The sequence below is a fragment of the Artemia franciscana genome, chromosome 15 (assembly GCF_032884065.1).
Source record: "Artemia franciscana chromosome 15, ASM3288406v1, whole genome shotgun sequence".
NCBI lineage: Eukaryota > Metazoa > Arthropoda > Branchiopoda > Anostraca > Artemiidae > Artemia > Artemia franciscana.
In genome coordinates, this window is record NC_088877.1 from 27,860,500 (window position 1) to 27,887,628 (window position 27,129).

Sequence of the window (27,129 nt, forward strand, 5' to 3'; positions counted from 1 at the left end):
GAAGAAGACGTCGATGATAGTCAGAACTAAGGCACTTGTGCCCAAAGTTCATGGTAAGGAAGTGACGTCGTGATTCTAATGTAGTGAGTTCAAGTCTAGCTAAACCTTCATCACAAGTAGTATAGGACGTCCCCAGTATAATTTTTATAGCTCTTTTTTGAACGCTTTCAATTTTAGAACATTGGGATTTGGTCAAACCAGGGTGCCAGACAGGGCAAGCATATTCAAGACAAGGTCTTATATAAGAACAGTAAATTATTTTAAGGTTCTGGATTGATATGGAGAACCGTTTAAGAAGGGAGAAAGTTTTAAGGAGAAAACCACCTGTTTTAAATAAGTGAAAAGAGTGAGATTTCCATTTAAGGTCATTGTCCAAGTGCACACCAAGTAGCTTAACCATGTTTAAATTTGGGATGCAAAGGTAATTATTGATTGGGGGTATATTTTTTAAAAAGGAGAATAGCATTAAACTGCTTTTCGGTATGCTCAGATTGAGTTTAACATTGCCAAGATCATTCTTTAAGTTGTTAATGAGTGAGTCAAGTTTAACGCCCAAAATGTTTGAGGTTTGACAAAGGTTAAGTAATGTCAAATCATCCGCAAATTTAAAAGTGTTGTCAAAGTTTGGTAAAACATTGTTAAGAACAATTAAGAATGCTAAAGGACCCAATTTAGTCCCTTGGGGTGCTCCACAGGAAATCGAGGTAAAACCTGATGAATATCCGTTAGGGAGGAGTACACATTGCTCACGACCAGATAAAAAACTAGCTACTATACGTAAAACAAAATCTCGGACACCTAAAGCTCTTGCATTATCAATAACTGTCTGATGATCCAAGTTGTCAAAGGCTTTACTAATATCAGCAAAAACAGCCTCAACGTAGGAACTACTTAACTCAAGATGTTTGAAAACAGTGTCAAGTATATAACATAAACAATGGGTGGTGCTATGATTCGGCCTAAAGCCAAACTGATTTGGGTTAATTTTAGAGAAAATAGAGGTTTTTGATATTGGTCTTAAGTCAGAGGGAACTTTTGGGGTCTTGTTTTTCGGTATAGGTGATATAATAGCTCGTTTAAAACACACTGGAAAAATACCATCTACAAAACATTGGTTAAAAATTGCAGTTAGAGGTACACTTAAATAATGGGCACATTTCACAATCAATTTGGTAGGGATATCACCTGGGTATACTGACTTATTTGTATCAAGATTTTCGAGTTTAAGCTGGGTCTGATGTGTTTCAATCACAGGAATGTCACTCACTGCTCTGTTGGCCGGCATATTTTGGAGTGGCGGGTGAATTTTACAAGTGAAGTAAAATAATCATTTATGATGTCTGCACTCACTGGGTTGCCATTACTATCCAGTAAGAGAAACTTAGAAGAGACCTTTCCCATGATATCTTGGATACATTTGTGGAAATCCTTAGGGTTAGAATACAGTAACATATTGAGCACGTGAGCACCATGCTCTTTTCTTGCTTTACGGATTTCACTAATAACAATGTTTCGAAGTTTTCGAGATTCCTGGAAAAATCCTTCCTTAAAGAGTCTATCACGTTCATTTATTTGGCACAATTTTTTTTTATTTATCCATGGTTTACAATTGGATTTGCAATTGACTTTTTTCACTGGAAAGGTGTCACAGTATAACTGGAAAAGTTCAGCTGAAAACTTAGAAGCCATTTCATCACCATTGGTAAGACATAGGATATTAGCCCAGGATTTGGAGCTAAGTTTTACTTTGAAATGGGCAATCTTCTCGTCAGTAATGGGTCTATATGAATAACTGGTCAATGGTTTAGGGGGAAAGGATGATAAAGGGGTCCATAAGATGCATAGATGGTCACTTGCCCCTAAAACATCCGCCTAAATATTCCTTTAAACCTTCACCTTTATACCCTTAGCTGGTGCATTAGCAATAATTTTAGCAGCATTAGTAGCATTATGTGCTTAGCACCTTTGGTCTCGTTAACAACCTCTTCAACACACACTGAAAGTTTCAGCTTAATACCATCAACCATTCCTGAAGCATTTCTGATGCATCCGCTTGACAACCTGTGTGGATATAGTGTGTTTCGATTTAGTTCCATACAGTTTCTATATATCCCAAATTTTTGGTTTTAATATTTTTAGTTTTAATCGCCTTAGTAGTAGTAGTAGCTGTAGTATTATTTGTTGTAGCCTAAGCTTCAGTGGCAGTAGTTGTAATAGAAGCAGTAATAATAGTAACAGTAACAGTAGTATGAGTAGAAGCAGTAGCGTTACGATGCAAATATTTTCTTTTGATTAGTTCAACATTCCTCACAATAAGCCCTCTTAGTTTCAACTTCATACACTAAATTGCTCCCACGATATTGCTGTTGCACCCTTTTGACAACCTGCTTGCAGAGGGCGTGTTCTGATTCAGTCCATCTTCCCCCTCATAATTTCTTGAAAATTTCACCTTCCTGCCTTTAGGTGTAGTTGAAATAGTAGGCAGAGCAGTAGTATTATCTGTATGTAGTATTATCCGAAGTTTATATAATCACCCTTGCCATATGAAACTTATATGCCCTCAGGGCATAATTTACATACTCAAATAACTCAAATTTCTATCAGATGTATTTCGGGAAAAGACGAGGTTTGGGGGGAAATCCACCTTCCGATCAGTTTGAATCTTCAAAATGCTCTAGAACTTCTGATTACCAATCAAATGAGCCCATTCCGAAGTTCTTACGATCACCCTTTTTATATATAGGCCATAACTTGGAGGAAGTTTGAGATCCTGAAGGGCATAATTTTTGGATCTTTCAACTGCTTTGAAAAAATAAACTATCTCAAATTTTTGATTGAATTTTTTTGGGGAAATGGTGAGCGTTAGAGGGGTATTAGTTCCCCTCCAATCACTTTTGACTACTAAAAAGGGTACGAGTCCTTTCTGAAGTTTTTACGACAACTCCTTCGATGCAAAGTGTATGTCTGAACAAAAAAAAAAAAAATAAATACTATATTGTGCCCACATTGCTCTTTACTTAAGCAGCGCTATTGCGCTGCCTATGATAATAACAAAGTACCCTGGATGATAGATTTCTAGGATGTAATGTCACTAGTGGCTGGATAACATTCACCATAGGTTTCAGGATAGAGTGGACCAGGTGACTTGGGAGTGTTGGACAAGCACATGGACGGAGCAGTGTGTCCTATTTTGAGCCTGTAGCCTCGATTTGGCTTCTTTTCAGACGTGGTTGTGGGCATAAACGTCCGTCTAAAACCCTATATCGTCGGCTTTCACTGTTAACTACTGCTAAACTACCAAATTTTATTTAAATTTAGATTTGGATGACGTTGGGATCGTTATTATTATCTGTGTTTGTATAGGCTCTTGAGAAGCTAAAGCGCGAGTACTAGGACAAACCTTTTCTCAGAATAGGTTTTTTAAATAATCAGTTTGGTATAAGCCGGATTAGGCTGGCTTTGGAATTAGTAACGTAGTATATCGACAGGGTTCTTAGTATGTGGCATTGGAAAATAGGATGGAGCAGGGGTGTTTGTCGGTGTTTTGGCCTCAGGTGGCTTAATTACAATGAGCTATTAGCAGTATTGTGCTACCATCTTTAGTATGTTAGCACGCTACGTATTAGTATTAGATGGCAGCACATCTGCCAATATTATACGAAAATGAAAGCTTTTAAGTCTAGCTGATTGAATTATCAGTAATTCGATCTTTGGGTGCTTTATCATGGCTCTTACAGGAATTTAAAACTACTAGTGCTGCAATCGGCGTAGTGTGACTTAAGACATTATAGACTCGAAATGTCAGTAAACTAATACTGAGTGACCCAATAAAAATAATATTTCTTGTGACATCTCGTTATCTAGGTCAGATGATGATATTGATATTTTGAAGCTCTCGGATGAAAAATAAAGTAATGATGTTTTTTGTTTATATTTAGTGCGATGGTATTAGTGGTGTCGGTTGCCAAGAATTCTTTTCATTTTGAGGAATCTGTTTTCTTCACCTCCTCCATGGTCAAGTTTTGCTTTTTTAGGAAAGGTAGCAACAATTTTTGTTTTTATGTGTTTTGTAAATAAATTTTTCTCTCTCAAAAAATTGCACCGAGTTAACACTGATAGTCTACAATGTCGTGCTATATCCAATGAAGTTTATATGCAAATTCGGTCCTTTGGCGCTTGTGATAGGAATTTTCTACATCAGGTTGAATTACTGTATTCTTTTTGTTCTTTTTTCTTCAGTATATTTTTGGATGGTTTTCAATGCTTTATCAATTATGTTGGTCTTGACAGATAGGAGTAGTCATCCGTAATAACTACATAAAAGACATGCTGGTGCAACCTTGTCAAATGTTTTTGCATACAATCGAGAACGCATTATTTGTAAACATCTTTTGTACTGTCGAAAACGGTGAAGGTTCCATAAAGTGCTATAAAATATTTTTCTTTTTAGCTTTATTACTTTTCTAATGTAATCTGTTGCAAACTCTAGAACCTATAAATTTTATATAACCATTCAAAACTGCAAGTTTCTTGAGTTTCAAATTTAACACCCACGGTTAATCACTGAAATCGTCAAGTCGTTTCAACAACTAATAGTTTCTTTATGAACATCTTATTGACCGTCAGCTCACTTATTAATCAGCTGCATCCCGCTAGAACAAATTATTGATCAACAATTCTAGTTAAAACGATTGTGAGAACAGGCCTATCTGTAATAAAAAATCCTTGCAGTTTGACTTGGACATTGCAGTTTCACTCGGATAGTTTGATCTTAGTCTTATTTCCTAACTGTGTGTCGCTTATGGTAGGCAAACCCTTTAAGAAAGACTTTCAAAGTTAAGGTGAAGCTGCTCATTATAAACGTAAAACTGTTGAAGGTTAACTACACCCTCCCGTACTTCCTCCGAAACAAAAAAAGGGGTTCAAATTTAAAGCCTAGAGAAAAACTGCGAAATGTGTGGTGTATTCCAAAAAAGACCTTGTTTTGTTCAGATGTATATTAAACTCAGCGGACAAGGCTTAGGTAATAATCTAGTAAGTTGCCAAAACAGTTATTTTAAGCGTATTGTGACACTTGGCATGTCTTTTTTAGCAGTGGTTACGCCGACCGTTGAGTTGAATGCATTAGCTATGAAAATTGGTGTCCCGGCGACGTACCATTTTGTCGAAAGGCAAGCTCCTCCAATAACCGGACCTTCTTTGGTAAGTTGGCTATATTAGGGAAAAAATTGTTGTTTAACACCAAAGTATATGTATTATTTAAAATAATAAAGAAGGCAAAACAAGTAGATCTACTAAAAAAAAAAAAAAAAAAAAAAAAAAAAAAAAAAAAATGAGAATGATGAGAATTCTGTAATTTTTTAAGATATTGCCAAAAATTCGATATTTAAGTCAAATGAATAACCATCTAATTTAAATATAGATCCCAGTAAAGACCAAAGAGAATTAAATATTAATTGATACTGAATATTGAGTAGGCCCTATATTGAATATAAAACGATATACTAAACATATAATTGAATTATATATTGATATTAAAGACGAAGGAGAATTGCATTTAACCAGTAGAACCATCAGCAATGCAACACTTCTCAATAAGGCTTAACTTCCCGACTGAGGAAGATATGGATTTGTGCAAAACTTTCCATTTCGAATTATGTATTATTATTCATTTTGGCAGCAAACAGGATATTCAGACCTTTGTACTTAGGATTCCGTATTAAGATGTTTCGTATTTGATGTTTCTTGTGCTATTTTCGGGTGCTATATTTTTCTGAAGTCACATGGTTTTAATCTTGGAACGTAAAACAACAACATTGCAGTAGTTTAATAGCCGAGTCTAAGCTTCATCTGTCAACTGAAATGTATTTTGAATTTGCTTTGCGATTTCTTTTTTTTTCTTTTTTTTTTGAAACACGTACAAATTTTCGTGTTTGAAATAGCGAAATAGAAAAAACTCCAATTTATTAAGGTATATTTCTTTTTTTTCATAAAGTCTAAGTAATCTCTCAATTTCGGCGAGGTGAATCGATACGCTTGAAATTAATGGAACCAAACCTATAAGCATCTTGTCCTTTAAGTGTTCATACCTCTAGGTTTGTCTTAAAATCGCATTCTGCACAAGGAACTTTGATATTAAGATTGGAGTATGTATATGTTCAGGGTTTTTAGCTATTTGTCTACGTTCCTGACCATGAAAAATGTTTGAAGGTGTTTTAGAATAGGTAAAGTCAGGTCGGCTTCTAAGAAAATTTGATCTCAGAGTTCAGTAGAAATTTTTGTTTTTGCTCTTTACTTACAGTTTGTTACCACTATGTGTTGGATCCTTATTTCCTTATTTCTAGGCAATATACTTGTGAGTAAAGTAAAGTATTTCTGTTAGTGTAGTGCTTTGACAATGACCCTGACAAACTTCAGACAATATAAAAGGGTTGACTTTCACGGATTGATTTTTGGATTTGGCAATGACAATTGGTTTTGACAATGGCCTTGACAAACTTCAGACAATGTAAAAACGTTGACTTTTACGGTTTGTTGTTTAAAAAAATTGTAAAGAATCACGTAAACAGGAAATTTTTACTACGGTTTTTGAATTTTGGCTGGAGGTGATGGGATGCAAATCAACAAAAGTAAAGATTACCATGTAATCTTTCTAGGTAATTGTGAGAAAAATAAGAATAACAAGAACTCTGGCATGGAAGCCTCTCTTGATCCTTGCCCATGCATTTTTTTCCTTTTGCTCATTTATGCATGTTTAAATAATTATGTTTATGTTTAAGAAAATAAGCTATCCGTATATTTGTGAAATTTTTCGATGTCACGCCTAAGGGTCGTTCTGACATTTTCATGCTTCTGAGAAAATTGGAAAAAACATTTGCGAAGTCGTGGGTGCAGCAGTAGCTGCAACGTGGTAAGAGACGAACACGGCACATAGTAACAAAAAATAGTCTGAAACATCTTAAGAGGGTGCTAGATCGAAACACAAAGTACACGATTGTAACCGTATTGGGGAAAAAACCTGTAAAGGAAACTTAAAGTCCCTTGGCTTGAGCATCAAGGAAAATCCATTGGCTTGAAAAACAAGGAAGATGACTGCAACCCCGTATTCTGGATTGGAAGTATCTTTTTTCCGTTTTTTTTCCTTCTCCATAGCTAGCGGGGCACTGGAACATCATAAAGAGTTGTTTAATGGCTCATTTTAAAGGGAATTGCTATATAAACGTCCTTTTGTAATTAACATTCTCAAAGCAAAGATCAGCAAGGTAGTGCAGATCAGGAAGATTTGTGTGATTGAACATACATGGCTCTGCTGATGCTCTTTGATAACAGATGAGCAAATGCTTTTTGGAAGTTGTTTCAAGAGTGATAAGGTCAGATACGACCTTTAGGTTTAAGAACAAGCAAGCAGTCTTCCGACAAATTATGGCTATTTGGCCAATAAAAAAAAATTAATAATCCCCTTTTATTCGACTTATATCTGGTATAGACAACAGTGACAATAAAAACGCGTGTTACAGTTTGAAACTCTGCTTCAAGATTTAAAGTTTCCCGGAAAACGAAGAAATAAGAAGCTTATCATTTTTTGCCTAAAATCCTTTAGACTTTCATTTTTTTTTTTTCTCTTTTGAATCCTTTCTTCATACATCATAAATCCGTTTATTCGACATTCTCTTACTTTAGTTTTTTTTTCAATAATTAAGTAAGAATCCCGAAGCTTTTAATTGCGAAAAATAGCCCAAATTTTATGATTTCTACAATTTTTCTTACAGTTTCGCTTTACATTCCTAGTATAACAGTACATCCGTACTTAGAATCCTAAGTACATCCGTACTTAGACATTATTAGAGTTTTAGACATTATACAGCAAAATAAATTGTCCTGATGTTGCGAAGGTTTATAATGAGAACCTCTATTTACCGAAACTGATGTTTAGGAATGAAACTTATTGTGGTAAGACTGTTAATGAATCGACATCTAACAATATTTTTGGTAATACTGGATGGGTAAGTATTGTTGTTTATTTATGTTGCCGTGAATGCCCGAAATCTGGTTAATGTCGACCTTCACCGGTAAATGTCTGAAATACCTTTTTCTCTGCTTGGATTCAATTAGCTTTGTGAGTCAGCTTTTTCAGTCAAGCTATGATGGTAAAAGCTAAAGTTAAGTTAGATTATGTTAGTTTAGGCTAGGTTAAATTTTGTTATAAATATTAGAAATGGGTTAAAAACCTAAGTTGACCTAACCTGTCATCATCAAACCTTGCATTAGATTGAAAAAGTTGACTGGCTAATCCAAGGAGAAAAAAAAAGGTATTTCGGACATTCACGGGTGAATGTCAACATTCACCCATTTCGGGACACTCATTGTGAAATGTATAGATATTTTTATTTTTAATGATCAGTGTTGTGCTTCTATTCTGGAAAACTTGTAGGATAGAAGCTTGTTATTTGTTATGATTATAGCTATTATTGTTATTAGTTACTCAATAACTTGCTACTGGTCATGAAAAGCAGAAAAGTTCATTTGGTCTGAGCTTTAGTGATTTTTGTTCTTTGAGGGGTTGCTGTCATTGCCTAGGCTGCTCATTACGAGTGTAATTTGTTAAGCTATTGAAATGCATTTTTTCTCTATCTTAGGGCGGTGGTTACAATTACTATAAAGGACCGTTTTACCGCAACCCCAGGATGTTCGATCCCCGTGGATATGTGAGTACCCGTTCTATTTTTTTAGGTTAAAACTAATGAACTTAAACGTAAAGCAGAAATGTTATTTGGAAAGGTTACCGTCTTCATGAATGTCCCATCTCCTGTTTTAAATAACCATGGGGTCCAATTTACAAAAATTTAGAAGAGATTAGGATTTTTTTTTAATTTTGCTATATTGAAGCTGAAAAGATTTTTTTCAAAGGGAAGGAGCGTCGGGGGCATTTTTTTTCAAGGGAAATACCCAAGAAGGTGTCTTTGAAAATCTCAAAATCGGGAATCTCCCTCAAATTGGCGCTTAAGTATATAACGTATTTTGAGGTACCACAGTAGATCAGACACGTTAGTGTCTCATTATCCTAGCTTACCTAGTCAGTGAAGTATAGTTACTTATTATATTTGTTTGTAGAAACACTCACTCGAAATTTTCATGTCCCCAAATTAAATACTAAAGGAAAGATTTCTCTTTCTTATTATGATCGTTTGTGGTTTTTCCATTCTTTACTTACTTTATCTATTTAGTTGTCATAATTGTAAGAAAAAGAAAGATATCGGTCTAAAGAAAGTGACCTATCAGAATTAAAATCAGAATTATTGAGAATTCTGACTCAAATTTCTGTTTTTTTTTTTTTTTTTTTTTTTTTTTTTTTTTTTTTTTTTTTTTTTTTTTTTTTTTTTTTTTTGTGAAAATTCCCCTTCCCTCGAAAGAAAAAATCCTGGATGTGCCATTGAATATAAGCCTCGTTTTTGGACACCAAGCTGACATGGACTTATTTCTCTCGAAATAAAAAAAAAAACTTTTGTTAAAGCCGCCTTTATCTCTAACTGATTTTCCTTTATTTAGTTTTCTTAACAGGAAACATTGAAATTGTTAAAGGTTAAGAATGAAAGCGTGACGCCTTTCTGATACAGAAAATCATCTTTGAATAGTTATCAAACGTGTTGATATTTCCGCGCCTACCTAAAAAATTGCTTTCTAATTTGGATATAAAATTGTTTATATCTAATGTTGTCTTGTTGCTATTTTTAGTCTTTGGGTAAATCCTATAATCCCTTTTCGCCCGTTATTTTCCATACTAACTATTTTCGGTTCATACTAACAATTTTGGCTTGTAACACTTCTTGGCCGAGACCACACCTGTATCTCCTTCAAACAACCATTAACCATGGCATTTACATATGTCCAGGAATTGGATGTTCTTTGACTAAAAACGGATGGAGTTAACATGTTAAGGTTGTTAATGATATGGTTAAGAACAGGCAAAACAACTAATGCTAACTCTTTGGGTATCTTTTTGACACGAGATAATGAAGAAAAACCATAAAGTTAAGCTAGGTCCTAACAGGAGCCAAATTGCACCTCGTTAGCCGATATAACATTGCCAGATGAAAAAATTGTCCTCTTGTGATTGAATATTGGCTTGTTTCTGTTTCAGATCAGAAATTTAGCTTTCAGTCAGATATATCAGAACGAATTCTAAAGATGTCTTTCAAGATAAAATTAATTGCATGAAATGTTGAATCACAAACCAGATTTGACATTTTTGGGTCAAAACCGTCACTTAAAGAACATTTAAAAAATCGGCTCCAAGCATAAATAAGGTAACGCCATGAGATTAAAAAAAAAATTACCGAAATACAAATAAAAAAAGATAAAAATAAAATAAATGAGGAATTTGGGAAGAAAACTATTGAAATGGGTTGTTAATATTTTTTATTATGTAGGATAAAATTTATTCCATATCTTGAGGTAAGGCAACGGACTAGAAACTTGATTGTACATCAAGTTTGGCTATTTCCATTAAAATACTAACAAAGACGGAAATTGCATTGATGAGAAACAACATGAACAAAATGCTCTGTTTATGTTGCAATAAAAGCTCAGTCAGTTTTGGGCATTAAAGCGACAGGATGGCTTAATACGCACATAGAATCATTTAATTGTGTTCCTTTTTGCGAATTTTCGTAAGTCTAAAAGTCAGGCTATTTTCGTTAGTTTGATTAAAATGTTTCGTCGCAGTCGCAGACGGTGTCTTCCCGACACAAGATCTTTCGTTAAAAAAAAACAGGCTGCTAGAACCATAATTCCCAAGACCGGTCACCTTCTCCCACACATTTATGTATGTAAATGACATGTTGTTCAACTTGCCCTCTCGTCAGTCAGTGTGTTATATTTGTTTGCATAGCAGTTTATTTCATGTTGTATTTAATATGTGAAAATGGGTTTTTCGGTTTAGCTGCTATTGTGGACTCCCCTTCAAGGTCAAATTCCAAAGCTCACTGCTAAACGTGTTTTTGTCATTTCATTTTTTAACGAATATCCTTCATTCCAGAGATTTCGTCCTCGTGGTCCTGGATTCTCGGATTCTTTCACTGTAACGTGCAAAATACTTGATCGCGAATATGAAGGAACTGGATCAACACCCCAAGCCGCAAAGCATGACGCCGCTACGAAAGCACTTAATGAATTGAAAGATATGCCATCTTTGATTGAAAATAAGCAAACAGAGACATGTAAGTAGTTTTTGCTTCATTCTTTGAGTCTCTTAGTGTGAGTTCTATCAATACCCAGGGTTGTAATAGCGCTGTAAGGGTATGAACTTCTTGCGAAAATGGTGTAAAAGAGTTTGGTAATTACTTGGGTTTTCTAGCAGCAACTTACTTTACAATCTTCCTGATGTTTTTTTTTCAACTTTATTCTTGTCAGGGTCAAGGTGATGAGAATGATCTGTTATAACTAATATTTGTCGCCTTGAGTTTGCAAAGTTTGATTTCCATGTGAGTCGATTGGTGCGCTGGATTTAGGATCCTTTGTTCAAGAGGGCGAGGGTTCGAATCCTAGTGTACCCAATTATTTGGTTTGGAACGGGGTTCAGTGGCGTGACTCTGTAAGCTCAGCCAGAGTCGACCCAGCTCTAAATGGGTACCTGGAAAAATCTGGGGAAGGTAAACTGGAAGGGTGTGCAAAAGTACAGGATGGCTGGCCCTCATCCGCCCATTGCACTTCCTGGCTGAAGGGTCTTGAAACGGAGATCAGCGCCTTGGTTGGGATCTTAAGGATCTAGTGCCGCACTCTTTACCTTTTCTTTTTTCCATGTGAAGAAAATCTCAGTAAACTTTATTTTTGCGACAAATAAATCAACAAAATCAACAAAAACCAAGAAAAAAGAAGAAACGGTCATGATGCAACAGCGGGAAATATATTGAATTGCGAACCAAAATGGTTCCACCATGAAATCTGTGGTTGGAAGACGGATTAAAATTATAATAAAATAAAATAGATGAACGTGTTATTTAGTGTCTGTAAAGGATAAACAGGAAGGGAGAATTGGATCCCCACCATAATTCCTTAATTCAATTGAAATGGCTGATTGTAATTCCGAAATGATATTTCAGAGGATATATGCAATGGAACATGCCTTGTTGCTTCTGAATTAATTAACAACGTCATTAGTTTTTTTCGGTATCTATGATCTCATGTAAAATTATACAAGAGGATAAACGAATTTGAACAACTAAAACAAAAGATACGGAAAAAATGTCGGAGGTAGTGATGAACAAAAATGAAGCGCATCGAGATTTGTGGTTAGCAGATAAGGTGTGGAACAATCAAACAGCAAGAATCATATTGAATTGCAAGCGAAAATGTTGCACAATGAAGTCAGTAGTTAGAAGATAAATTACAATCGAATGGAGGAGTGTGTTTTAGCGTCTCTGAAGCATAAACAGGAAGGAAGAATTGAATTCACGCCAAAATTCCTCAATTCTTTGAAATTGCTGATTATGATTCTGAACAGCTAAAGCAAAAGGCGTGAAACAAGCGACAACGAGAATCACATTGAATTGTAGACGAAACTTTTCAATAGTAAGGCATAGGAACAATGTCTGAGGTAATGATAAACGAATATGAACGAGATCCACGGTTAGAAGACAAGTGGCTGCGGGGATAATATCGAATCGTATATGTATATATATATATATATATATATATATATATATATATATATATATATATATATATATATATATATATATATATATATATATATATATATATATATAATGTAGATGTGTGATTAGTAGATAAGGTGTAGAACAATCAACAGCAAGAATCATATTTAATTGCAAGTGAAAATATTGCACAACGATATCAGCAGTTAGACGATAAATTACAATGGAATGGAGGAGTTTGTTTTAGCGTCTCTGAACGATAAAGAGGAAGTAAGAATTGAATTCACGCCAAAATTTCTTAAGTCTTTGAAATTACTGATTATGACTTTGAACAGCTACAGCAAAAAGCATGAAACAAGCGAGAAGGAGAATCACATTCGATTATAAATGAAAATGTTCAATAGCAAGGCATGGGAACAATATCTGAGGTAATGATAAACGAATATGAGCGAAATATACGGTTGGAAGACAAGTGACTACGAGGACAATATCCAATTGTGTATATATATATATATATATATATATATATATATATATATATATATATATATATATATATATATATATATATATATATATATATATATATATATATATATATCTTCGTTACTTCGCTATGCAAGGATTTGTAGTAATTATATTGATTTTAAAAATAGATGTAAAATCTTAAGCCAAAAATTGATATCAAGAGGTTTTTCTGCAAATAAATTAACTTGGCAATTTAAAAAATTTAGTTTTCATTATAACGAACCTTTAAATAAATATCAAAAGAATTATCTAGAAATACTTAAAGAAATTTTCAACTAATTTCGGAGGTTCGAGAATTGTTGTTGCAGCGCCATTTATTTTGAATTGGGTTTCTAATTGAGCGGATTTTTTTTTTTAAATTAGCCACATGGTAAAGATGAATTCTATAATTGTTTAGTTCATTCAGGTTTTTTGCAATGTGTTAATATTTGTGATTTGGTAAAATTTATTATATTTAGTTTACCTATTGTTGCTAAAAGAGGGATATATTAACAGGATAAGCTTGTTTTGGTGTTACTTGGTTGTTTTACATTTGCTGTTTTTTTTTTTTTTTTTTTCATAGGCATGTATTTTGGGGGTGATACCTGACACGGGGATGCCATGGATATTCTGTGGTAGCCACAACACTGTGCTGGGTAGAGAATTTAAAGTGGCGAAACCCTATATAGGCCAGTGTATTCTCCTGATGAGCCCTTGTGTTGGGTTGTTGCCTCTGAATTATTTGTCTTTATTATTTTTTCTATTGTTTGGTAAATGACGACTTATACTTATTGACGACATGACTGCCTGTCCATGGATTATTCTTTATGGTTGATTGTGTATGGCTATGCTGTTTGACCTATGTGATTGTATGGATGAGTAGGGTTAAGGCCTCATTCAAGTGCTGGTCTATATTAATCACTAATTTAGGAAAACAGTCTTCCTTTTCTCCTTCTGTCTCTCTCTTTTTTTTTCTTTTTTTTTCTTTTTTTTTCTTTTTTTTGTGTTTGTGCTGTTGCATTGGTGATTTCTCTTTTCATGATATATATGTATATATATACCTACTGTCTTTAAACGCGCAACTGTGTATGTATGTATGTACAACTTTTTTTTTTTCTTGTAAACGGATCCATATTTTTCTTTTTTAATTGGCACCCTGGGATTTTCTTGTCTGAAAAAATTTTATAGATACGTCATGAGTTCGAGAAAATTCGGTTAGGGCCTAATTTCTTTTTAAAAATTATTTGATTGTCGTCATACTTATATACATTTCAAGATTATAAATTATATAATTTCTTCCCTAGGAGTGGTTGTACCATTTTTAGTATCTATGATACATGCGAAATGACAAAAGATGACAAATGACCCAAAACGGCTGAAGATAAAGCCATTGAACAAGAAACAGCAAAAATCTACTTACTCTCTTTAAACAACCAACTGTGTATGTGGTATGCATAGCTTTTTTCTTGAAAATGGCTCCATATCTTTCATAATTGAAAAAGAGTATTTGAGAATGATTAGCATATCATCAAAAACAAAATTACAAAGAATTTAAAAACGAGCATAAGGAATAAATCATTCTGATATCCAGTAAAGAAGGATCTTTTTTAACACCGCCATCCTGTAAATTTCAGTGAAGGTGACTAGAATTTGGGCCACCATGGCATAGAATTCACAAAACATGTGGAAACTGTAGACTCAACTTTGAAGTTGGAATCTAAGGTCGTTGATTTCCTCCATCGTCGGAGCTTTGATCTTGGAGGTTCTATCCTTCGAAATCTCAACTATTCTGGCACCAGTGTATGGCCCTTCTTTCCGACAATCCATACCTCTTGCAAATTGTGAGGCACAATTTGCTTGTTTTGTCTCTGGCCCTCTTCAAACAAACAGACAGGGTCACAAATTTTAACCAATTTAAATGATTACAGCGTAGCAAACAACAACGTAATAGCACTGAGTGTTAGGCTGTACAACCGTATGGTTGTTAAACAACCATCTCATTATATCGTTCGGGAACTTTTTTTACTGGTGCTATGTTAAGACGACTTCCTTTTAAACGTATCATTTGAAATTTTCATGGTGAATACCCGCTCCAAAATATGAGACCATAATAAAATAATATCTCTTTCATGATAAAATCTATCAAGATTTTAGAAGGAGTGTAAAAGTATACAGGTATTCCTTATAGTATGTAAAAATTAGATAAATCATAATTTACATTGAAGGGGAATATCAAAATAAAAAATAGAGAAAAAGAAAATAATAATAAAAAAAAAATTCCTGTATTGCTGTCTCACTCAAATCTCTCCTGATATACAGCGCAGCAGAATTGCAGAATTGTGAGTTTTACCCCCTCTGAAAAATAACTAATTAGTGGATGTCAGTTTGTGAACATATCTGTCAATAAATATAGAATCGTTTCATTCATAAGCCAAAACGCAACCTGACCTCATTTCTATTTTAATGCAAAAAAAAACTATAAGACTGTAAAAGCTTTGATGAACATGAACCAGGCCTGTTATATGATTTGATAAATGCTTATCTGAGATATAGTTTTGCCTACATCGTATTGATAGGCACGAAATTATATTAGAATAATAATGCGTTCATTGATATTTATTCATTATTTTTATAGTATTTAATTAGTTATTATTGATGTATTTATTTATTGATAGAGATATAGAATTTTGATGCACAACATAGAACAATTAACCATTTTGCGTTTTTTTTTTTTTTTTTTTTTTTTTTTTTTTTACTGTGTGTCATATTAAAACTTGTTTTTTAGATGATGATCCCAGCTTAGAATTGAAGTCTCCCATATCGTTAGTCTATGAGGTGGCGCTGAGACGTGACTTAAATGTTTGCTTTGAGGTCATTCGTGAATCGGGACCGCCCCATATGAAAAATTTTGTTACCAAGTGTACTGTTGGTGACTCGACTACTGAAGGAGAAGGCAGTAGCAAGTCCGTAAGTACTTTTTATGTAGATTCTAAAGTCTTTTTGGTTAAAAACGAAAAAACTTGAAACCCACGAAATACTCTTCGTGGGCTTCGGAAAGGTGTTTAATTCAGTAGATCGTCAAACCCTGTGGAGAATACTGTGATTTTACGGCATTCCCGAGAAGCTAATCCGTCTAATAGTTGCCATGTACGAAGAGACGGAATGGTGTGTTAAAACATGGGACGGCAACGCACGCTGCTTCAAGGTGATGTCTGGCGTCTGGCAAGGCTGTGTGCTGTCGCCTCTCCTCTTCATCCTAGTTGTAGACAACATCTTTAGACAGATAAATGGGCATGGAATCCGGATTGCAGAAAAACATCTTCAAGACGCCGACTTCGCCGACAATCTTGGGCTCATAGAAGCCGATAAGCCGAAGCTTCAGGAATTCCTGAACAAACTCGCCGAGAAAGCTGAACAGTCTGAACTAGATATCAGCGCCCCAAAGACAAAAGCTATGTCAATCAGTAGTTCACCCATGGGAATCCAACTAGGAAGAGAGGACATCGGACAGGTGACAGACTTCAAGTACTTAGGGAGTACAATCACTTCTAGTGGGAAATCTGAAATAGAATTGCGCACCAGGATAGCCTTTGCCAACGCATTGTTTCAGAGACTTCTACCAGTCTGGAAATCCACCGTATACTCGCTGAAGTTGAAACTCAGTTTGTTCCAGAGCAATGTACTTCCTGTCCTGAATTACGCTATGAAATGTCTTAAGCTAACTGCGGAACAGGAGAAACGCCTTACCGTCTTCGAGAATAACTTTGAATCAGTTGGAGGGACCTTGTAAGCAACGACGAGATCCATACCCGCACAGGCCAGCCAGATATCGCAACCGTTGTACGAAAGCGTAGAGGGCAATATCTTGGACACATCCTTCGCATGCCAGATCACAGACTTCAAAAATTCTCCTCCACCGGCAGCCGGATGGCACTTGTTGCCGAGGAAGACCAAACAATACTTCCGTAGGACTTGCGAACGTGACAGAAGAGCCTTCCAGACGAGTCTCATTCCAGAATGGGAAGACATATACACAGCGGCTCACATGAGGAATGATTAGAGGTGGCTCACCGACGCCCTGTGTGCCTCTGGAGGCACTGGAGGAACTAAGGTCTAAGATAAGGTCCACTCAACGAGGGTGATTTTTAGCATGTTCAAAAAAAAAATACAAAATGCAAAAACAGATACTTCTGTAAGTACCTCCACCAAGCCATCCTGTTAAAATGCAGAAAAAAACAACTAACCTTTTAAAGTGAAACTTAACAAAAGAGAAGACGCATAGTGTGGTCAGTGTGGTCTTAGAACATATTTCCAAAGTTTGATCTTTCAAAGTCATGTTTGGGAAGAGGAAGAAGAATGAAAACTCAAATGTATTCTAATTGATTATAACTGAAGTCTTAGTGTGATTCAGCAGCTCATCGTGGGACGTAAAACATTCGTATCTTGGAAGGGGAATGATCACTAGTATGTTAATTTAATATAAATTGTTAAAATCATCCAAGTTCCATTTTGTTAAGCTGGTTGTAAGTAAAAAACAGGACGTTGGAGTAAAAGGCAAAGAGCTGAATTGATTATTCAGATTGTGACTCCTTAAAAAGCTCCAACCCCACCCCTTCCTGAAAAAAGGGTGATAATTTCCTTAAAACCATGCATTTTTTTTTTGAATGGGAAACAGGTTTTTTTTTACCTCTCTCTCTCTCTCTCTCTCTCTCTCTCTCTCTCTCTCTCTCTCTCTCTCTCTCTCTCTCTCTCTCTCTCTCTCTCTCTCTCTCTCTCTCTTTCTTTCTCTCTTCCTCTCTCTTTCTTGTCTAAACGTTGTTTAGCTTTTCAGTTATCAGGAGAGATTGAGAGAGAGAGAGAGAGCTGGTAAGCTGTACATCTACTGATAACTGAGAAGCTAGAGAATTGAGAATGAGTCATTTTCAGTCATAGCGCTTTATAGCTCTCGTATCATGAATATATAATGTTTATATTTTAGCTGTCGAAGAAGAGATCGGCAGAGCTGATGCTTGAAGAACTGAAGAAAATACAACCTCTTCTTCCACCTGGTGGACACGTCTCATTGACAATGAAAAGAAGACAACCTCTTCTCAAAAAGAAGAACAGGAATTTGATCAAAGTAATTTTTTCAAAACTTTCTTCCTTGTTTCATATTGTAGTGTGTGTGCACCAATATCAATATCTGAAAAAAAGCAGACAACAAATCATTTTAAGTATGGTAAGTAGTCTCTTTTTTATGACTACAAGGGTACATTTGATCGTGCAATTCTTATGAAATCAGAATAATAGAATCATAATATTTTAAAGCTCAGAAGGAGTAAAAATTCAGAGATAAACCTAAATGCCTTGAACTGTGAAAACATTTCTATGGGTATTTTGCCTACATAACTGACATGGTGGACTCGATGAATCTGAAAATGAGGAAGTAAAAACAATAAAGTAAAAATAACTAAAAACAAAGCGAAAATTGAGGTGAAAAGATTCAAGAAGGTAGAAAACTGAATGAATTGGAGAATCAGAAGTATTGAAATCAGAAATAAAACTCTTGGGTCATATTTCAAATAACCTTCTAATGACATTTTATCGTGTCTCCTACTTTTGTCTTACTATCTGCTAGACAGTTAGATTGTATTTTCATTTGATTTATTTATTTAAAGACACTTTATTTTTCAGGACGTTACTATTCCAACTGGAAATGATAAGAATTCTCATTTAAATCCAATTTCATTGCTAATCCAATACACTCATAACAAGAAAGAAAAGGAACCTATTTATAGTGTTGTTTCGGAGAAGAATCTCGCAAGGGAGCCTGAGTTTGTTATTCAAGTACGTAGATTGGTATCAGTTTGATGAAATCCCATTTTACTTTTTTCAGATAACAAACATATATAAACATTATAAAGATAACAAACATTATATATACAAACATGTCTATCACAAACTCAAGTGGGCCGAAATCGCACTTTAGTATAAAAAAAATACAAAATAAACAAGCGAATATAAGTCTGAAAATTGTTTTCTCCAGGAAGCCAAAAATATTGCCAAAAAACGGTTGTCAAAACAGTAAAAAAAAACATGCGGGATTAAAAAACGAATAAGCTATCTTTAAAAAAAAACACATAAGGATAATTTATTCTTGCACTAAAACCTAGAAAACATAGTTTAATTTTAAAAGTAACTACATTTTAAAGTTAAAATTTAACACTTGTAAGGTAGAAAAATGAGGAGGGGTGATCTCTTATATTTAACATGTTTGTTAGGTAGGGGAAAAAAGTCCTTCTAGATCTTTCGGCAGACAGTTTTATTGGGGTAAGAAGAGGGATTTTTGCTGAAGCAGAACTTGGGAGGCGAGGTCAAAGGGGGGGAAATTGACCACGAAAAAGGTAACTTGTTAGGGACCTAAGAAGGGCATTGTTGGCGACACTTAAGGTAGTTTGTGTTCTCCTTTCCTTAAGGATGATCAGATTGGCTCTTCGAAGAAGGGATATATAATGGAATTCACCCTCATTGAAAATAATTCTTCGGCAACTTTTTGGACTGCATCTATTATTTCTGACAATTCATGGGAGATACCCGGATGCCAAACAGGATAGGCATACTTTTGGATTGGTTGTAATAATGAAAGGTAAATTCTCAAACAAATGGATTTAACACATCTAAGTTTTTAAGAATTTTAAGAAGGGAAAATGTGGCGTTTACCATTTTAAAGAATGTTTCCATTTTCAGTTGCTTGAGATGTTAACACTCAGTAATGTCATTGTGCGAACTGGCATTCCAGGGGGGGTTGGAGAGGTAAAAGAAGGTAGATCATCAAATTAACGAAATAAAAAAAGGAAATGAAATAATAATAAAAAAATTACTGAAAGTAAGGCGTAGCGTTAAAGCTCAAGACCAACAGAAGTTATTCCCTATATTGGTTACCTCCTCCTTAATACCTTGCTCTTTACGCTGAAGCTTTTAGTATTTAAAAAAAGCCTCTTATTCTAATTTAACGGGCCTTGTGTTTCAGAGCCGTTCATAAAATTGGAACAAACAGTCAAGCTTTAGCGTAAACAGTAAAGTATTGAGGAGGGGAGCAATCCCTTCATATTGGGAATAACTTCTTTTGGTTTTTAATTTTTATTTCGCTCTTTATTTTCAGTCAGAAAATACTTTTTTATTTAATTTCTGATTGTTTTTCGAAAAACGCCAGTAAATATGGCCCCCGCCCTCCATGCAACCTGCATGCGAAATTCACTCCCTTCACAAGAAATTTTTAAAAATTTATCCCCTTTTCTCGAAAAATTTCCTCTGGACATTTCCATCCTTGTTGAAAATCCCCTCCTCCAAAATTTATTACGGACAATTCAGCCTGAAGAAATCTCCTTAGCATACTTTCATCTGAAATAGGCTTCAATTTCTAAATGTTTTCCTGATCATTCCAGAAATCTCCCCTTCCGTGTAGCCTATATTTTTCATGGAAGTCTATACATGTTGAAAATAGCCCACCGATAATTTCCCCGGAACATCTCCACATGTAAAAGGGAGTTGGCAAAGAGAAAGTAAGACAAACAGAAAGGATTTTGGATGGGGATTCTGTCAAATGCCCATAGTATAAAATTTCCCCTGGAAAGTTCATCCCTGAAAATTTCCTCTCCACGGAAAATTCTCCCTATGGAAACTCACCACAGACACATCCCCCTAAAACGTCTGTATACTTCCGAATATCAAATACGATATGTAAACAATGGGCAAATTTCTTAGCTTACAAGCATCTCCCCACAGCTTGTGGGGATTGATTTTACCCCTAAGGACGCAGTTACTGGATCTTGAAACTTTGTTAAAAATGACTTTCTCAAAATTTTCATCCAACAGCTTTGGGGAAAAAAGGGAGGTTAGTTGTCCTCAAAATTTTTTGGTCACTTGAAAAGGGCGCTAGAACTGTTAGTTTCCGTTCGAATGCACTTTCTCCTGATCCTCTAGGACCATTATTTCGATGCGACCACCCCTGAAAAAAAAACATTAAAAAAACAAACAAACACGCATCCGTGATCTTTCTTCTCGCAAAAAGTGCCAAATTCCATAATTCTGAATTTAGGTGTTTGAAACTTCTACGTAAGGTTTCTCTGATACGATGAATTAGATGATGTGTTTTTCATTAAGATTTGACTTATAGGGGGTGTTTTCACCCTTTTTCGAAAGTCAGGCAAGTTTTCTCAGGTTCATAACTGTTGATAGGTATCACCAAACTGGAAGAATCTTATATGTTTGGAATAAGTATAATATCCTGATTTCTTTGATGTATCTACTGATGTCAAAATTCGTTTTTTAGAGTATCTATTCCTACTTACAGTTCGTTACCACGGACTGTTTGATTAATTGCTATTATTGTTGATTTTAAAGGATTGACTATCATATCGTTAGTAGCGGCTTCGTCTAATATTTGTTCCAGGATATCCATTTGGCTCCTTTTAAATTTGGAAAAAAAAATCTCTAAGACTGTTAGATCATCGACTAATTTCCATCTATCAGTCAAATTCATGATGAATATTAACACGAAGGTTATTAATCATTACGAGAAATGGAATTGGACCTAAGATAGTTCTTTGTGGTGCTCCATTTTGAATTGGAAGGGGATAAAAATATTCATTGAGGTATTTGACATCTTGGACACAATTAGAGAGGGAAGCAATTTTTCTAATCAAAAAATTAAGCAAAGAAAAAACGGGTTCAATTTCGACAAAGCAGTGAACAAAAATAAAATATAAAAAAACTACACTTTAAATATAAAAAAAAAAATAAAGATACTCCGAATATTTCGGCCCCTTGTCCGGGAGCCTTTCTCAACAGAAAAAAAAAATTAGAACCGGCAATTTAAGACTTTTTTAAAACATCACAAACAAAAAAAACACGACAACTAAAACACAACGAAAAAAAAATATATATAAACAATAAAATAAATAAGAACAACTCATATTATACACCAAAACTTCCAGCACTTACCATCAGTGCTGGGATTTTTGTTTTATAATGTGGGTTGTTCTTATTTGTTTTATTTTTATATATATTTTTTTTTTCGTTGAAAAAAATTAAAAATTAATTGGGGGACTTCTCAATTAATAACCTAAGAGAGAAAAATTGGTCGACACATCCTCTACCTTTACTAAAACCACACTGTTCTTCTCTTATCTTTCTTTGTCTACAGCATCTCTCAGTCTAAAGAGTATCATATTATTAAGTAATTTGCTACCTATAGAGACCAGACTAACGTCTCGATAATTACGACACTCACTCTTGTCATCTTTCTTATACAGTGGTTTAATTAAGGTTTCCTTAAAATCATTAGATACTTTCTCTTTTTCAAAAATCATATTCATAATCTTCTGTAGCTTATTTCTAACCTCAGAGCCACCATATTATAAGGAACTCATTTATCACGCTATCAGCACCCGGAGCCTTGTTATTTTTAATTCTTTTAGTACTGTTGCTAATTCTTCCTCACAAAATAAATCTCCCTTCACATCCAAGTTATCACAAACTTTTTCATTTTCATCTATATCTTTTCCTGCAACTGTATCTCGGTTTAGCACATTCTCAAAATGTTCCGCCCATCTCTCTTTAACTCTATCCTTATTTTCTTTCCACTTTCTCTTTCCTTAACACTTTCCACTAATTGTGGCCCCATTCCTATCTTTAACTGGGATTAGTCCGGATTGACTACTCCATCTCAATTTATTAACATGCCAGTATAATATTTTTACTATTATGCCGTCCAGCTGCTTCTTCCAGATCTTCAGCAATTTTATTCATGGCCTCCACTTCACATCTCCTTAGTTTATATTTTAGTGCTTTCTCTACTTTCTTTACATTCCTTTTGTTTTCATATGATCTATCACTCACATAGTTCTTGTACAAACCCCTTCTGTTCTCTATTAAACATAAAGCTATTTCACTAATATTCCTAGCTGCAGTCTTAACAGTCTTCCCTAAGACACCATCAGCAACTTCACAAATTGTTTTTCTAAAACTATTCCATCCATCTTCCACATTGTCAAATTTTAAACTCTCAAGTTTAGTATTCAACTGTTCTATTCAACTGTTCAAGTTTCTCTAAAATTTTCACCTGGAGTCTACCAACATCATAACTTTCTGGGAGATAGTTACCCTTCCGAAATTTAAGCTTTAAATTAACCTTAGACACTACTAGATGGTGATTTTTACTTTTAACATCAATAACAGCACTCCTATATACCCTAGTATCGTGTATTGATCCTGCTAGTCTTTGGTTTACAATAACAGAATCAATAAGGTTTGCTGTCTAACCATCACGTGAATACCATGTCAACATATGGGCCATTTTATGATTAAACACCGTACTGGTTATAACTAGATTGTTATACCGACAAAATTGCAAAAGTCTGTAGCCATTACTGTTTTCTTTCCCTACACCGAATTTATCTAGGCTAGGATACCATCTATCTATTTCTAACAACGTGAAAATGCGTGAAAATTTTCTAGAAAAAATACCATATCTCTACCTGGTACCCTGTTTATTTACTGTCCATAACCAATCCCCAAAATTTCCGACGAAAAATATGGTTGTCGTTGGATATTTGTTTTCAAGCTTAGATGCAGATTCTTTGTTAAATAACAATTCAAAATTACTAAAAGCCCTTCAGATTAGACTCCATTTATAAAAGGAAAATCTTTTTTTTATCACACATCGCCGCTTTCTGGAGCAAGCTACGTTTTTAGGATTATTGGTATTGCTGTAGCAATCGTACTCTGCTTAATAAAAGACTAAAGTTGTCCAGAACAATCGAGCGTTCACAGATCCTACCTCAACTACAAGAACTTAGCGCCTCTAACTAACATTGACAGGATTGTACGCAGTAACTTTACCCGTTGTTCAGTATCGCTGCCACAACATAAGTTCATTAGTTATTAGGTTTTAAAGTACGTTGGACTTTTTGAAAAACAAAATCTGATTACATTCCGAGTTTTAACATAAATGGATGCTAGAGACAACCGTTCTAAAGCCCAAAAATTTTATTTTACTTGAGTAAGAACAAAAAATATGGCCCTGACCAACAGTGGCTGTATGATTAATATTTTCCCAAATATAAAAAACTTTATATTTAAAAAATCTCGTCTAAAATCTTGTAAAACCTAGAAAACTTTTTAAAAAAAAAATTAATTTTTAATTTTTTTTAAAAAAATTGTGCATGCTCACCAATGGTCTGCGTTGCGCAGGTACTGATCTCCTCATTCAATGTGGGAGTGCAATGCGTGTACTCCTTTCTTAATGCAAATTTCATCTTCAATTCCATACAAATAAAAGTTCAATAGGGACAAATCTTTTTATCAATCAGTGACGGCCACTGTCTTATGTATGTAGCCGAAATATCCAGAGATTTGTTACTGTTTTCACGTCTAATAAAAAGATTTGGCCCTATTTAACTGTTATTTATGTCATGCAAAGGCAGTGTGGTCTTCGAAAATACTTTAAATTCAAAATTTAAGTCTAGTTTTCTCTTCCTTTTTTTGATGTTATCTGCATTAGTTTAAAATGTTCTCTAAGAAAACCATCCTAAAAAGTTAATTTTTATGGCACTTGGTATTAACCAAGTGACATATAGCAGTCGCCAATTCTGTCGGTCTGTCTGTCTGTCGGTCCCGGTTTTGCTACTTTAGGCACTTTCAGGTAAGCTAGGACGATGAAATTTGGCAAGCGTATCAGGGACCGGACCAGATTAAATTAGAAATAGTCGTTTTTCCGATTTGACCATCTGGGGGGGAGTGGGGGCCCGGTTAATTCGCAAAAAATAGAAAAAATGAAGTATTTTTAACTTATCAGCGGGTGATTGGATCTTAATGAAATTTGATGTTTGGAATGATATTGTGTCTCAGAGCTCTTATTTTAAATCCCGACCGGATCTGATGACATTGGGGGGAGTTGGAGGGGAAAACCTAAAGTCCCGGTTTTTGCTACTTTAGGCACTTCCAGGTAAGCTAGGACGATGAAATTTGGCAAGCGTATCAGGGACCAGACCAGATTAAATTAGAAATAGTCGTTTCCCCGATTTGACCATCTGGGGGGGGGGGAGTAGGGGCCGGTTAATTCGGAAAAAATGAAATATTTTTAACTTATGAGCGGGTGATTGGATCTTAATGAAATTTGATGTTTGGAATGATATTGTGTCTCAGAGCTCTTATTTTAAATCCCGACTGGGTCTGATGACATTGGGGGGAGTTGGAGGGGGAAACCTAAAATCTTGGAAAACACTTAGAGTAGAGGGATCGGGATGAAACTTGATGGGAAAAATAAGCGCAAGTCCCAGATACATGATTGACATAATCGGAACTGATTTGCTCTCTTTGGGGTAGTTGGGGGGGGGGGGGTAATTCTTAAAAATTAGAAAAATGAGGTATTTTCAACTTACGAACGGGTGAGCGGATCTCAATGAAATTTGATGTTTAGAAAGATATCGTGTCTTAGAGCTCTTATTTTAAATCCCGACCGGATCTGGTGATGGGGGCGGGGAGTTGGGAGGGGGAAACCTAAAACTTGGAAAACACTTAGAGTGGAGGGATCGGGATGAAACATGGTGGGAAAAATAAAGACAAGTCTTAGATAGATGATTGACATAAACGGAACGGATCCGCTCTCTTTTGGGTAGTTGGGGGGGGGGGGGGTATTTCTGAAAAGATAAAAAAGAATAAGGTATTTTTAACTTACGAACGGGTGATCGGATCTCAATGAAATTTTATATTTAGAAGGATATCGTGGCTCAGAGCTCTTATTTTGAACCTGACCGGATCTGGTGACATTGGGGGGGGGGGAGTTGGGAGGGACAAACCTAAAAATTGGAAAACACTTAGAGTGGAGGGATCGGGATGAAACTTGGTGGAAAAAAAACACGAGTCCTAGATACATGATTGACATAACCACAACGAATCCGCTCTCTTTGGGGTAGTTGGGGGGGGGGTTAATTCTGAAAAATTAGAAAATTAGTATTTTCGAAGACCACACTGCCTTTGCATGACATAAATAACAGTTAAATAGGGCCAAATCTTTTTATTAGACGTGAAAACAGTAACAAATCTCTGGATATTTCGGCTACATACATAAGACAGTGGCCGTCACTGATTGATAAAAAGATTTGTCCCTATTGAACTTTTATTTGTATGGAATTAAAGATGAAATTTGCATTAAGAAAGGAGTACACGCATTGCACTCCCACATTGAATGAGGAGATCAGTACCTGCGCAACGCAGACCATTGGTGAGCATGCACAATTTTTTTTTATTTATTTTTTAAATAAATTTTTTTTTATTTGAGCATGCACAATTTTTTATTTATATATATATATATATATATATATATATATATATATATATATATATATATATATATATAGACAGAATTTTACTTTATATATTTATACAGAGGACGAATTTTACATTAGCATACAAATCTACTAAATATCTGAAGAGAAAAAAAGGACATTTAGTTTCTCTTTAAAAAAGAAAACATTTGATGTTTACGGTGACTTGTGATCAGAGGTGGAAGTCATGAGAAAAAAATGTTATGTATATATAGTAAAATATATATACAAATCTCTAGATTTTGAAGATAAGACTTAGGATAAATACTCGAAAGCGTTCTTTTCGTGCGTTCGTGATGGGTGGGATGCTAACTTAGGGTGTCTTTACCCATTTGGGCGTCAAAAACAAATATGTTTCGCATGAGAATTGATCTCTGGGTGCTTTTGCTCGACCTTCTATATATATATATATATATATATATATATATATATATATATATATATATATATATATATATATATGTATATATATATATATATATATATATATATATTTTGTAGATGACCACATTCCGAATCCCAGTCCAACCACTTCGGGCTGTGTCTACAATTGATTTCACAGCGATATTGGTAAAGATGACGCCATGTTTTAGACAAAGAGA

The 27,129-nt window shown here is 34.9% G+C and overlaps 1 protein-coding gene across 3 annotated transcripts in view; it reads left to right on the forward strand.

Moving 5' to 3' along the window:
* LOC136036278 (double-stranded RNA-binding protein Staufen homolog 2-like) overlaps positions 1–27,129 on the forward strand; it is a 79,935-nt gene that overhangs the window by 36,729 nt on the left and 16,077 nt on the right. For 2 of the 3 annotated variants that reach the window (XM_065718420.1, XM_065718422.1), the window contains exons 6-11: positions 5,093–5,202; positions 8,637–8,705; positions 11,036–11,216; positions 15,946–16,127; positions 18,139–18,279; positions 18,834–18,986. In XM_065718420.1, the coding sequence (XP_065574492.1) occupies positions 5,093–5,202; positions 8,637–8,705; positions 11,036–11,216; positions 15,946–16,127; positions 18,139–18,279; positions 18,834–18,986 (836 nt within the window). The remainder of the gene's footprint in view (positions 1–5,092; positions 5,203–8,636; positions 8,706–11,035; positions 11,217–15,945; positions 16,128–18,138; positions 18,280–18,833; positions 18,987–27,129) is intronic. The other variant, XM_065718421.1, reaches the window with a different exon arrangement.